The sequence below is a fragment of the Engystomops pustulosus genome, chromosome 7 (assembly GCF_040894005.1).
Source record: "Engystomops pustulosus chromosome 7, aEngPut4.maternal, whole genome shotgun sequence".
Lineage (NCBI taxonomy): Eukaryota > Metazoa > Chordata > Amphibia > Anura > Leptodactylidae > Engystomops > Engystomops pustulosus.
Genome location: NC_092417.1, coordinates 169,175,615 through 169,190,858, shown reverse-complemented (window position 1 = coordinate 169,190,858; position 15,244 = coordinate 169,175,615). Strand labels below are relative to the sequence as shown.

Genomic DNA, 15,244 nt, shown 5'->3' with positions numbered 1-15,244 from the left:
TGGAGCAAGGGAGAGCAATTGCACACATGGTGGAGCAAGGGAGAGCAATTGCACACATGGTGGAGCAAGGGAGAGCAATTGCACACATGGTGGAGCAAGGGAGAGCAATTGCACACATGGTGGAGCAAGGGAGAGCAATTGCACACATGGTGGAGCAAGGGAGAGCAATTGCACACATGGTGGAGCAAGGGAGAGCAATTGCACACATGGTGGAGCAAGGGAGAGCAATTGCACACATGGTGGAGCAAGGGAGAGCAATTGCACACATGGTGGAGCAAGGGAGAGCAATTGCACACATGGTGGAGCAAGGGAGAGCAATTGCACACATGGTGGAGCAAGGGAGAGCAATTGCACACATGGTGGAGCAAGGGAGAGCAATTGCACACATGGTGGAGCAAGGGAGAGCAATTGCACACATGGTGGAGCAAGGGAGAGCAATTGCACACATGGTGGAGCAAGGGAGAGCAATTGCACACATGGTGAAGCAAGGGAGAGCAATTGCACACATGGTGAAGCAAGGGAGAGCAATTGCACACATGGTGGAGCAAGGGAGAGCAATTGCACACATGGTGGAGCAAGGGTGAGCAATTGCACACATGGTGGAGCAAGGGTGAGCAATTGCACACATGGTGGAGCAAGGGAGAGCAATTGCACACATGGTGGAGGAAGGGAGAGCAATTGCACACATGGAGGAGGAAGGAAGAGCAATTGCACACATGGAGGAGGAAGGGAGAGCAATTGCATACAATGGGGGAGCAGGGCCAATTCTGCACAATGGGGAGGGGGGGGGGGGAGAACAAAACAACAACCAAAGAAATTAAAACAAAGTCAAATTCTAAGAAACGTTTTATTAAACACTCCACATGTAAAATATAATATACATAGTGCATAGTATGTAACAAAACAGAGCACTTCAGATCTCGACGCTGACCCTGGGGTCGGGATGGAATCAAATATATGGATTAAATGGATCCAGTGTTAAAGGGGTTGGTCCCGAGGATGAAAAACATGGGTAATTTCCAAAACAACAGCGCCACTCCTGACCACAGATAGTCTGTGGTATTGCAACTAAGCTCCATTCACCTGCAATACCGGCACAGACCATGGTCAGGAGGGGCGCTGTGTTTTTTGGAAGAAAGCTGCCATGTTTTTCAACCTCTAATCCATCTCTATGCTGTCTGCTGGATTGTCAGATGCTGGATTACAGGGTCTGGAGAGGATTACTGAGTGATACATCCATTGTCTCCACTCGCTCCCTTCTGGCAAGCCGGAATATTACTAAGTAATCCGACCATATTTATCCGTCCTCTGTATGGGGGCACACCGCACACCCCTGAATTCAGGAAAAATATGTGACTCATGGGTAAAGGAATTTAGAAGAAGTTTGTGAAGTCAGGACTAACAAGGCACTTAGTGTAATATAATGAGCGCTCATCTCCTGGACCCCAACAGTTACAAGATCTCTACTAGCAGTCAGTGAATGGAAATATCCAGAAGGTGATAACTCATCCTTATGTTTGCATGACATGAGGAGAACCATGGATTGGTTTCCACATACTGACAACAAGCAGAGATCTTAAAAAACAATATATATATTTATAGAAGTAAACATAAAAGTGTCCCAGAGCTTATGACTACATCACAACACGCAGATATCAGGGGGCCACTGAAAAGACAATGTATTGGTCCGGTTTTTTTCCCCCTTATTTTGGATAAAAATCAAATAAACCTTAAAGCTTTTTACCAGGATTTAGATAGTGATGTTCTATTCTTAGAGGAAGGTCATCAGTGTTAGATCGAGGGGTTTGGCACAAGTCACCCCACTAATCAGCTCATATAGTAAGTCATATGGTTGAGAGAACAAGTCAGTGAATAGGAGCTCAGCTGCAGTAACCAGCCACGGCCACTACATAGTGTACAGCGCTGTCTGCTTCCCTCTACATAGATTGAGCACTTCAAACAGCTCCTGTTCCTGATATGAGCTGATCAGTGGGGTTTCCAGGTGTCGGACCCCCACCGAATTGAGATAGATGACCAATCCTATGGCTGGGTTGTCAATATCTACCTTCTGGAATACCCCTTTAAGCGCCTTATAATAAGGACATATGTAACTTTCATATGTGTGTGTGTCTATATATGTATGTACATATATATACACATAGACGTACACATTACATATACATATTAGGTGTTTTAGTCCCTTACCATTTTCAAGATCTCTGCTTGCTTTGAGTTAACATAATGGAATATCTAGATTATGTTGTGGACAATCTTGATTGAGAGTTTATTTCCGGTTGAAACAATGACATAAAACGGGTTAAAGTCCATCCTGGCGGCTCCATGTTATCTGCTGGGCCTTACAGATACAAGATTGTAATCAGACCCTAATACAGTAAGTGGCTTAACAGGGGCTTATGCCCCCCTAGAGGAGCCGCTCACCTCTTTTACATACAATGATTTGCTTTGCTCGCCCATTCGGGAAAAACAACTCAATGCAAATCTAAACTACAAAAGCATCAGGGACGCTGTCTAGAAATGAAGTGCTCTGTATATTATGTACAATGTGGTTTATGTTTTCTTTACATATAAAATCTGTAAGGTGTGACCAGGTATAAGCAGATAACATGTATACACATATATACACACGTAGCGAGTGGTCAGAAAGGAGCGGGGTCCGGATTATCCCACGGATACCAGCTGTAAACACGTTTTATTGGGAAAGTTTGGAGAATCTCATTTGCAACTTGGATCAATGAGAGGAGATCCTGCAGGTCCATTTGGGCTTTATAATAGGGTCCCCCATGAGTGGAGGTGAAGCTTAGGAATAGGCACTCTGGGTCACCTGCCATCCCACTAGACAGCCTGGGCGCTCCGCATCATGGAGGCCTGGATGATGTTGTGGTATTGCTGCGTCCAGTCTACGGGCTTCGCTTTGATCAAACCGAAACATTGGCAATGGAAGAATTCTGCCAGGTTCTGGATGCAGCCGCGGCTGGAATATAGAGAGCAGACACTGAATATACATGCGCTGACAAGGAGGTGCAATGCAGATCATTATATACATATATTTACACACCGAAGGACTATGAAAAGTGAAGTAGATCTTTCATTACTCTCATCTCCAAGTCTTACCTGATATTGTAGCTATTGACTCCCCCATAGGAAAACAGAAGAGAAGGATCCATAGAAGTCCATAGGGTTGTATAGTAGATCAGAAGAGGTAGCAGGTATTTAAATGGCAACTACCACCAGGATGCAGTACTGTATGCAAATGAGACTAAGGCCGTTCCACACTTGCGAGTGTGATGCGATGAACTCGCATCGCACTCGCAACGCATGCTGCCGGGAATGCACGGCCCGAACGCTGCACGTGTGCAGCGTTCGTGTCGTGCGTTCCCGGCAGCATGCGTTGCGAGTGTGATGCGAGTTCATCGCATCACACTCGCAAGTGTGGAACGGGCCTAAGTGGGGTTCCAGCTCCATAATGGTGTTAATGGACACTGCATTTGCATACAGTTTTTTTTTATCCTGGTGGTAGATGCCCTTTAATCTTTACTTGTTACCCCTTAATGACTGATCTGTTTGATAAGTTATTAACAGGATTAGTCTGGTAGCAAGATATCCCCCCAAGCATCAGGGTCATGACATTTGCTTGCAGGTACTTGAAGACTTGTGGCTTAATGACAGACTGGACCTGTGCCTGCACCAGCAGAGGCGGGGGCGAATGTAAGGCCGGGTTCACCTCACCCAACGAATACAGTACACTGACAATTAGTGGCAGATGGAGGCAAAGTTGTTGTTTTATCTCTTGTACTGCATCTCTCCCTGCAGCCCCTCTGAGTGCATTAGTCACTCGGCAGGAGGGGGGGACTTGGGGAGCGCCCCCAATCGCGCCGGCTGCTGCCGATGTCCACTCTTCCCCCCACATTAATGGTGGTGGGGGTTATAAGCATACAGTGGGATACGTCTGTCCTATTCGTTGTCCGAAAGCTCCTGACGTGTCCTTACAATGTATGGCAAATAACATGGTGTGAACCCAGCATAAGAGTGGGAGAAGCTGCTCATGTTGAGGCGTTAGATTAACTTTGTAATTTGCACTACAAAAAGAGCAAAATCTTCTGAAAATCTACAGCATAAAAACCAACATGCTGCAAATTTTGTAATATTCTGCAGATTTTCCAACTGCGGACACAGAAAGGAAATCGTCAGCGTATTTGTTCCGTTTGGACATCATAAAGAGAAGGCTCCACCTAGTGGTGATACATCAGAAGGCAGTTCTCCTGGTCTGGAGGTCTTATTGGGGGAAGTAATGTAGAAACCCTATAACATGAAGACATACTGAGGCATCACTTACTTGTAGGGAGATCTCCGCAGTGACACCTGGTGCTTACTGAACCTGTTCTGCATTTGGAGATTGAATCTTTCTTGAGTTGTCAGACCCAGAAATGCGACCTACACAAAGAAACAAACCAATATAAACTCTCACATTTAATAGACTATTACTATAGATTAGCAACTATGTTACTTTAGGGGAATGCTTGGTTGCTGTGGGTTGCGTAGAAGAGTCGGGGAGCACAACAAGAAAAAGCATTCCCACATTATGAACAACCCCTTCGATATTGAACTGTTCATTTCAGTGCTTTCAGATTCCTCCTCCATCTCATATCATTAAGAGGGGTAAATAATAATGCACTGCCCCATGGAGGGACTACCTAGCAGATAGGTAGCATGTCAGATTGGAGGGGGACGGGACGGGACGACAACTATGGGGACCCTTAACCCAAGCACAGTACCACCCAGCCGCTAGACGCCAACTAGGAGGAGAGTAACCAGAGGAGAGGTCTTCTCCATTTACAGTCTACGGCAGATGGATAAAGATGGTTGTTTATTTCCGTCTGATAGTGTGCACAGGCTCTGACATAGGGGGCTGCAAAACCAGCACCTCTAGGCCCTACTGAAGGCAGATTATTGTGTAACGTCACCTGGTATATCTGCATTAGAAGCATCATCGTGGACCACATGGTGAGAGAACACACGAGGAAGAAGATATACAGAACCCACGGGGAGCAGGATATAATCTCTGATAAGAAATCTCCAATGCCGTCCTCATAGATAGTGGTAGTGCACTGACTGGCCCAAACTGCAAGACAGCATCAAATACATGAGACTATGTAACCAGCTCATAACCGGACAATCTGCAGCCGCCGTGATCAAATACTTACATATAGAGGAAGCGTAGATCATCCAGTGACCCATCATTGCCACGGCAGAGAGGAAGAGCACAAAGTAACGGTGGTTCCCAGCACCTGGTGGGACAAGAGCATATACAAGACTGATGCTTGTGTACAATTATGTTACATACAGGTTTACATGGGGGAAAGCTGGGAGCTCTACTGATGGGGAGACTCTTCATCATCTCACCTATACAGCGCCCGGTCCATATACAATGTTGATCATATTTGGCCACGCAGGCGCCGCACGCATGACAGTGCATGGACCTCAGCGGCTTCTTCACCTGCAGGACAGTACAAAAGGGTTAATGGACTATGAATACACACAAAGCATAGAATACAATTGTAGATACAGAATAAGAGGCATTTAGGACTATGCAGTGATGCTATATATTATGAATAATTATATTAATATTAATTATGACAAGACCCCCCCCCCCTATAGTCCTATAAAATGAAGGAGCTGCAGAGCCTGTACAGTATCCTGTCACCTCTTGTATCAGGTCTCATTAATCTGCAAAGGAAACCAGGGAAACCCATTTAAGTGGGCAAATATAAAGAATAAAAGGGGTTAAGAACTACAGTTTTGGGCCTTCTGTCAAAGAAGCTGCCGCCTGATCCTACAAAGTCTTAAAGATGTATTTTCTACTCTACAGCATAGGTCAGAAATTCCCAAGAGGTGAAGGTCCCAGAGGTGAGATTTGCACCCATCTAAAAAATGGAGGTCTACAGACTCTATGATTGAATGGAGAAACTGACCAGACATCCTCCATACCAGTCAGTGGGAATGTAAGCAATCGTCAAGCAAGCAGCCATTCAATCATAAGAATTCAATAGACCTCTGTTCTCCATACAAGTGCAGATCCCCAAGGTAAGACTTACACCTATGTGTGATATGTTCTGATAGTTCGCTGTACTTGGTTTCTAATAGATCATCTAGATAAGAGACGTACCAGGCAGGAGATACAGAACAATCTGACGTCCAGACATCCGGCTTCGGCAAGAGAGATAATAGTCTGCAAAAGACAAAAAAGATTATTTTTTTTAAACTAACTCATATTAATTCGAGGCCAAAATCATTGCATCACCTTCCTTGGGGACCCCCTTAATAATAATAATTCCATTATTTATATAGCGCACACAGATTACGCAGCGCTGCACAAAGCATGTCAAATTGGTCTCTGTCCCCAATGGGGCTCACAATCTAAACAACCTAACAGTATGTTTTGGAGTGTGGGAGGAAACCGGAGGACCCGGAGGAAACCCACGCAACGACGGAGAGAACATACAAAACTCTTTGCAGATGTTGACCTGGGTGGGATTCCAACCCCAGTGCCCTTTGTCATGGGAAAAGCTGCTGTTGCATTTCCACCTGTGTTACACCTTATAATGTGATGTGGTAGGAGCTGTGCTGTAATATCACCCAGCCCCAGACATCATAGTAATGGCAGCAATGATGGAGGCTCTTACCTGCTTCTTCTCTTCTTCTGAACACTTAATGTATCCAGGATCCGTGCTCCACGTCTTGTAGAAATAATATACGAGTAGAAAGATGCTGATCAAAAATGGCACCTGAACAGTCGCTTGAGCCACATGTGATTAAACTTTATTAAGGAACATAACAACAATATCCATCCCCTTAGAGCCTGATGTGATAAATCCATTTCAATTTACCTCCTGCAGGTTATCCACTGAAAAAAAACTCTATTTACCAATGAAGAATCCAAGCCCAAAGCCAGTTATGTGTTACATACAGTATAGGGCAGTGATGGCTAACCTATGGCACTGGTGCCGGAGGTGGCACTCAGAGCCCTTTCTGTGGGCACTCAGGCCATCACCAGAGATGACTCCAGGTATCTTCCTGCAGTCCCAGACAGCCCAGGACTTGCTGTGCACAGAGATATTTTAAAGTGACAGCTGTACCTGGGACTATTTTCTGCTTTATTGGTGCCTCAGGTGCTGGTATCAATGAAAACTGTGACAGAGAAGGGAATATAAATCACTAATTAAATTTCTGTGTTGGCACTTTGCGATAACTAAGCGGGTCTTTGTTGTAGTTTGGGGCACTCGGCCTCTAAAAGGTTTGCCATCACTGGTATAGGGCATAGAGGGGCTGCCTCATCTGTGCCACTACACTCAGTCTAGCCCAAGTTATAGTAAAGGATATGAGGCAGGAAGCAGATAAACCACGTCATGAACATCCAGAATATGGAACTGATGAAGAAAATGGCCGGCAGGTGCTTCTGGCTAGTAGGACCGATAAATCGTCTGAAATATATAAAAAGTGTACCATCAGGATATTAAGTGAAAACTGTAAGTCGAATGGGGAAGATTACACATAGATTGCTAGAATAAAAAAGCCAAAACAAGGAAGCAGCACTCCGTGCAAAGTAGTGTTTATTTCACCAGTGGGAAGATACAACGTTTCAGCTATCTCAATGTAGTACTTGAAAATGGCTACATTGAGGTAGCTGAAACGTTGTATCTTCCCACTGGTGAAATAAACACTACTTTGCACGGAGTGCTGCTTCCTTGTTTTGGATTGTGGACCTTGGGATCGTGAGTTGGACCCCTAGAAGCCTGCACCCACACGGATTTGAATCCGATTTTCACAGTGCTGCTCTATTCTCTTATTGTACTAGATTGCTAGTATAAAACAAAAGGATTTAAAGGGGTTGTCTGGAGGTCATAGCTAGTGCACAGGGCGCCTCAGCCCACTCCACAGCCTGGCACTGCCTCCTCATTGCCCAGAGTGTGGAGTAGTCACAAGTTCCAGCTCTGCACCAGGAATCACGACTAAATCACAGCTTGTACGCTTGTTTTCAGGTGTACATGCCATGATAAACCCCCCAAAATCTCCTCTCTGGATAAGAAAGATCAAGGCTGATAGATAAATCCATCCCCCATGAGGGCAGTGGGTGTCCTCTCATTTACTATGTTGTATGATGAAATGCATTCAACAAACCTGGTAAAGAGCTGAGATCCAGCGGTCACCAGAGCGAGGAGCGTCCCCTTTAAGAGCCACGATTCTGTATTCATGTGGAGGATGTATCCTACGCCTCCCAGGAGAGACAGGCAGACCATCATCACCAATGAGATCTGAGGGAAAAAAAGGTTATGTCATGTTACACGAGATCAGCGTTCTCAAAGTCCAATGCAAATCGTAGGGTTAAATTTGAGGTCATGCAATAACAGAAGAATGAAATGCCCAAAATCCATAGCAGTCCTTGACTATATAACCCTGGGCTTCTATAGTAACTTTGGGCAATAAGCCCCTCTCCATGCCCCCATTACTTCCAGCCCATGTGTATATAACCTATGGAGCTGTGATCATAAAGTGTATGGTATTAGGAAGTTATTGTTTGGAATCAATGAGAACAATTCCATACCTCGTATTTCTGCAGGGTCTTAAAGGCTCTAGAACTTCGCCCCGATCTGGAATTGGCTTCGCTTGTCAAAATATGGATGATCAGGCGATTACGGGTTTGTCGGGCAAGGTCAAGAGGAGTCTCCCCCTGTGGGACAGAAAAAAAACACAACAAATTAGATTAAGAGGTAGAAGAGCCTCCGATAGAAGAGAGAATCTCAAATGTGTCTAGTATATAGAAGTTGACTAGAAAATGAACTGGGTGAATTCTGACCTTGGCGTTCTGAACATCCAAACTGGATCCGGCTTCTAAGAGCAGATCCACGGCATTGATGTTACCAGAGGAGACGGCCCAGTGCAGCGCCGTGTTGCGGTGGATCTTGTCGGCTACATTCAGAGATGGGTTCAGCTTCAAGAGGAAACATGTGGGTTCCATTCTATAAGGAAGCAGAGATCTTATCACATTGCGATGTAATGAGATATTCACTGGGAAGACAAAATCTTACTAACCATCCAGAGTGTTTAAAGTGAGTGTTCTTCTCCATAGTGCAAGTACAGTCATTAAAAGTGTAGCAAATTAGCAGATGATGTGTCTCCACAGATATGGGAAGGATAGATAGATAGTTATGGGATAGATAGGATATAGGATAGATAGACAGATACAGGATCAGACTACAGATGGCTTATTTGTAGTCTGTGAACATGGAAACACACAGGTCTGCATAGGAGCTGTATACCGAACATTTGTTTTATAATGATCCTATGCAAAGACAAAAGTTTCCTTATTTTAGAACACAATTTTACTAAAATTAAACATTTCACAATTTTTTTGGACGTTTAAGACGACACACACACACATGTTATGTTTAGAGAGGAGTGGACCCAACGATTACGGTTTGTAAGTGTGACCTGGACATATTGACAATCCGGCAAAGTGTCACCCCCAAGTTATGTCTATAATTGGCTGCGGGGGCTCCGGACCACCGCTAGTTATGTTCTTTATATGTTTATAATGAGTTTAGGTCAATTACCCAATAACTTTCTGTGCAGAGAGCATGAGCGGTGTCATTCCATTCATATCTGGGGCATCGATGTTCTGCAAGAAAGATAAAGACATAAGGCTGAGTGCATGTCCACATTGTAGGGGCAGATGAGTCAACATTTGACTTGTAGGGCTTGTGCCATGAATGGCACTAATACCCCATACACCCCCATGTAGCTGGACATACTTGTCCTTTTGCGATCAGGTAAGCGATGATGGTCAGGTGCTGGTACAGGACGGCCAGATGCACGCTGTTGTATCCTTCTCCATCTATTAGACTCGGGTCTGCTCCGCATTTAAGCAACAGTATAATGGTCTGGAGGTGTCCTTGCCTGCAAAAATAGATAAAATACACAAAAGGATGAAGCAAGATGGAAGCTAGTAGTTACCAAAATCAGTTAAAGGAAACCTACCATTTGATTTGATGCATTATGAACCAAAAATACCTTGAGAATGCTGTAGCTACACCGATGCAGAAACATATCTTGTTTAATCCCTGAGTTGAGTGGTTTTGCAGAAAAAAACAAATTATAACATTCAGAATCTTAGGAAAGCTGGATTGTCTTCCGCCTACATGTTACACTGAGCTTCCGGAACTGTCCAGACTGGACTAATCAACCTGAGCTGGATCTCTCATACACAGCAGCTGGGGATGGTGCAGCGATTGATTACTTCTTCCTGTCATCACCCTCTCGAGCAGTGCATACCCAATGTGAGAGGAGAACTGCGGAGCCCCAGCACAGAAGCTACAGAGCTTAATTATCATAATTTTATAATTTTTCTTTCAGCAAAACCACTCAGTTCGGTGATTAAACAAGATATGCGTCTGCATCAGTGTATCTACAGCATTCTCAAGGTATGTTTGGTTCATAATGCATCAAATAAAATGGTAGATTTCCTTTAAAGAACCCGTCAGTAAGTTTTCAATCTCCCTATTGCACCCCCTTTAGGAATAAGGAAGCATTACATATGTCCCACTGACCATAATATAGATATCTACGTAAGGACCAGTTTACACCTTTGTTATTGGCAGTAATGGTTGTGAACTGTCACAGTCCACTCCCCACTTTGTAGCTGTTTGGTCTTATAGATGGGGGACCCCTCGAAAAACTTAGCGCTCCTTAATATTGTAGGGTAATACATAGACACAAAATGAGTTGTCTAATCCAGATTAATTCCTTTAAGGCCAGCGTTATACAGAAACCGTTTTCCCCACTAAAATGAAAGCGATGGCGTAGGGAAGGAATGTGCGTCCTCCTTTTCCGTCCCCCCCAGACACATATGCTACTAATCAGGAGGTTAGGGTCTTCATAGAAGGGAGAGCTGCAAACACAGGGGAGAATTGCTCTATATAGAGATGAGATTGTATCAGTATTGCACATGCTGAACGTACAATGAAGGATAATTCAGGTAATCATCGCCTGATGTAAAAGGACCTATGATGATCTGAACTCCTGAGAGGTCCGGTAACCTGAAACCCAACCTGCACAGATGGATTTTCAGGAAGCACAGGGCACGCCGGGCCGGTTCCACAGGAACATGACTCAAGAGGAACTGCAAGCTTTCCCTAATTGTAGTTACAACAGCCAAGTAGTCTCACAATAGTAGACAGGGGTGGGGTAATGACTTACCACACATGCCAGGGGGCATAGGATGGGCATGTACAGGGGCTGGTAACACACTCTGCTTCTTATCACCCGAAAAACAAGGCCTGCAAAACTAATGTGGTCTCTAGAGGATGCTGTGTGCAGCGGCTCTACATACATCATCTGTACAAGACTGTCACTGCTGGACATCTGTATCACTGTGACTGCATATACTGGAAGCTTTCATTGCCAAACTAATTAAAATAATAAATAATTCCTTTATTTATGTAGCGCACACAGTTTCGGCGTAATACCGCCCCCTATGTGCAAGAATATAACTACTATAATACTGCCCCCTATGTACAAGAATATAACTACTATAATACTGCTCCCTATGTACAAGAATATAACTACTATAATACTGCCCCCTATGTACAGGAATATAACTACTATAATACTGCCCCCTATGTACAGGAATATAACTACTATAATACTGCCCCCTATGTACAAGAATATAACTACTATAATACTGCCCCCTATGTACAAGAATATAACTACTATAATACTGCCCCCTATGTACAAGAATATAACTACTATAATACTGCCCCCTATGTACAGGAATATAACTAATATAATACTGCCCCCTATGTACAGGAATATAGCTACTATAATACTGCCCCTATGTACAGGAATATAACTAATATAATACTGCCCCCTATGTACAGGAATATAACTACTATAATACTGCCCCTATGTACAGGAATATAACTAATATAATACTGCCCCTATGTACAAGAATATAACTACTATAATACTGCTCCTATGTACAAGAATATAACTACTATAATACTGCTCCTATGTACAAGAATATAACTACTATAATACTGCCTCCTATGTACAAGAATATAACTACTATAATACTGCCCCCTATGTACAGGAATATAACTACTATAATACTGCCTCCTATGTACAGGAATATAACTACTATAATACTGTCCCCTATGTACAAGAATATAACTACTATAATACTGCCCCCTATGTACAAGAATATAACTACTATAATACTGCCCCCTATGTACAGGAATATAACTACTATAATACTGTCCCCTATGTACAAGAATATAACTACTATAATACTGCCCCTTATGTACAGGAATATAACTACTATAACACCGCCCCCTATGTACAAGAATATAACTACTATAACACCGCCCCCTATGTACAGGAATATAACTACTATAATACTGCCCCCTATGTACAGGGATATAACTACTATAATACTGCCCCCTATGTACAGGAATATAACTACTATAACACCGCCCCCTATGTACAAGAATATAACTACTATAATACTGCCCCCTATGTACAAGAATATAACTACTATAATACTGCCCCCTATGTACAAGAATATAACTACTATAATACTGCCCCCTATGTACAAGAATATAACTACTATAATACTGCCCCCTATGTACAGGAATATAACTACTATAATACTGCCCCCTATGTACAAGAATATAACTACTATAATACTGCCCCCTATGTACAAGAATATAACTACTATAATACTGCCCCTATGTACAAGATTGTAATATTTTGGTCCATAAACTTGCAGTGTATAATCACATCATTACGGTAGGTCTCCAGTACCTTACAGCCCAGTGAAGTGGAGTGGAGTTTAGCGTTCCTCCCAGTTGATCCACTATTGCCCCTTTGGAAATGAAGTACCTAAATTGGTAAGAATCATACAGTCAGTAACGTATCAGGATTAGATGTATATAGCAGTATATAGTATGTGTATACACAGGGACTTACCTTACAAGCTCCAGTCTATTATTAATGGCAGCCCAGTGCAGGAGAGTCACATTCTCGCTATCTGGTTGCCGGACGTCATAACTGGCCTCCACCAGCTCCCTGCATCGATCAAACACGCCGTGCCTGAAAAATAACCAAAATCCTATTACTATTCATACGAACCAGTATACTCCACATTACAACACTGCCAGAAATTACAAGACCAAAGCCTGAGGCTGCACCACTGAGACCCCAATACAACAAACACAAGTATCCACATCTACACGATTATTATAGAAGGTGATTTGGATCTATACGAGGTCTTCCTGGTGATGCTCCATATAAATTTAAAGTGTTCTAGAACTTTTCAGTAGTGCAGCCTCCGGCTTTCCAGATGTTTTCCATTCACTGGTAGTCAGCAAATATTTTGAAATAAAAAAAATAATAATAATAACTAAAATAATATATCAATAAAAAAATAGAAATAAATCGTAATAAAAAAAAAAAATAATAATAGTTAATAGGCAATAAATAAAAATATTAGAAAATCTCAAAATTGATACAATGTTTAAAGGTGTTAATGCTGTTACATTAGGAATATCATTGATTGACCCCTATAATGGGGTGTCCAGGTTTAGAAGAGCCTTGTGGTTATCTTTCAGACACAGCTCCGCACTTGTCTGCAGGTAGCATCTGGTATTGCAGTTCAGATCCATTGAAATGAATGGGGCTGAGCTGCTGTACCATGAAAAAGTAAGAGATGGGGAATTTTTAGGGATATTTTTTTTTTAAGTTTTTAGGTAATTTTGTTGAACCCGTGGAAACTACAGTAAAAAGTCTGGTTTGGTGGGTGCCAATTTTTCCTACAAAAATGTTAATAACTACATTGCCTGCATACGCATCAAAAGCCCCAGCCGTGGTATGTATATAGTATGTGCCTCACCCTATGGCGAGTATAGTGCTATGCAGCCTACGTATAGTCATTTACACAGCAGTGAATGGGTGACATTGGCTACATTGTGGGCCTAGTGAATCATTGTGGCTAAGTAAACAGAGCAGCGTAGAACGTGTAATTTACACCCCAGGATAGTGGAGTCAATAATCTGCATTAGTCTAAAGCAAATACAATTAGGAGGGGGATGGGTGATGGCGGAGAACAGGGAAACAGACACACAGGAGACAGGACAGGAAACAATACTATGGAAGAAACTTAGACCAAGAGAGGGGGGGGGCTTCATCTATGGCATGGGAACACTGCTTAACACTGCACTACTGACCCCCCCCCCCCAAAAAAAAATGCATCCGCTGACCACTATGGCAAAAGATATGATGCCCATAGGTTGTCCTCCCAATCCAATACAGAAGCAAACAGGAGCTGTCCCAAAATGAAAGGTTACATGTAAAAATATGGGAGTCCAAATACTAGAACCGACACCGATCGTAAGATTTACGGTTCTATTCCCCCAAATGAATGGAGCGACAGGTTGAGAATAGGCAGTGCTGCTCCATTCATTCCAAGCAGTACTATAAATGTGGCAGTCGTATAGTGAATGGAGCGAGAGGAAGCAAGTGTGACCTACTGCTTCATTCCATAGGGTGTGTGGGGACCCCCCTAATTAATGAAGTGAAGGGTTGTGCATAGGCACTTGTGCTCCATTCATTCCTAGCTGTCCTATAGACGTATAGTGGCAGTGGTATAGTGGATGAAGCGAGAGGATGGAAGTGTGACCTTTCGTTTCATTTACTAGAGAGTGTGGGGACCCCCCTAAAGGATGGAGCGATGGGTTCAGCATAGGCAGTACTGCTCCATTTATTTCTGCCAATCCTTTGAACCTATAGTGCCTGTCCTATAGTGAATGGAGCAAAGAGGATGTAAGCGGGTCCTATCGCTACATTCACTAGGGAGAATGGAGACCCCCCTATTCCTCTTCTCGTGACTGGAACGATTTAGATGCTAACGTGGCTGCATACAAAAAACCTAAATTATAAGATAGATACTGTTGACAGATCTCTGCTCTTCCATTAAAACCTTGTTTCAAGTTAATTTTATTTAAATTTTAACCTGCTGTCAGTGAAAAGAAACCATGTTTTCAGAAGTTATAAATTCTTACTAACCTATGACAAACCTTTGCTTAACCCCATACACCAGTATGTTCCCTCCTGATGATTTGTTACAATGTATCAGTGCAGGCAATATGAATAAATAAGGAATCCAGGTGACTGA

The 15,244-nt window shown here is 43.1% G+C and overlaps 1 protein-coding gene across 1 annotated transcript in view; it reads right to left on the bottom strand.

The window, feature by feature from the left end:
• Window positions 1-828: 828 nt before the first annotated feature.
• ZDHHC13 (zDHHC palmitoyltransferase 13) overlaps window positions 829-15,244 on the bottom strand; it is a 22,056-nt gene continuing 7,640 nt past the window's right edge. Inside the window, exons 3-17 of the mRNA XM_072118895.1 lie at window positions 13,042-13,164; window positions 12,877-12,954; window positions 9,828-9,972; window positions 9,630-9,694; window positions 8,873-9,035; window positions 8,621-8,746; window positions 8,197-8,330; window positions 7,400-7,499; window positions 6,702-6,827; window positions 6,185-6,247; window positions 5,422-5,515; window positions 5,223-5,306; window positions 4,983-5,140; window positions 4,355-4,452; window positions 829-2,992 (exon numbers count right to left, since the gene is read on the bottom strand). Of these exons, the coding sequence (XP_071974996.1) occupies window positions 2,854-2,992; window positions 4,355-4,452; window positions 4,983-5,140; window positions 5,223-5,306; window positions 5,422-5,515; window positions 6,185-6,247; window positions 6,702-6,827; window positions 7,400-7,499; window positions 8,197-8,330; window positions 8,621-8,746; window positions 8,873-9,035; window positions 9,630-9,694; window positions 9,828-9,972; window positions 12,877-12,954; window positions 13,042-13,164 (1,696 nt within the window). The 3' untranslated portion in view covers window positions 829-2,853. The remainder of the gene's footprint in view (window positions 2,993-4,354; window positions 4,453-4,982; window positions 5,141-5,222; window positions 5,307-5,421; window positions 5,516-6,184; window positions 6,248-6,701; window positions 6,828-7,399; window positions 7,500-8,196; window positions 8,331-8,620; window positions 8,747-8,872; window positions 9,036-9,629; window positions 9,695-9,827; window positions 9,973-12,876; window positions 12,955-13,041; window positions 13,165-15,244) is intronic.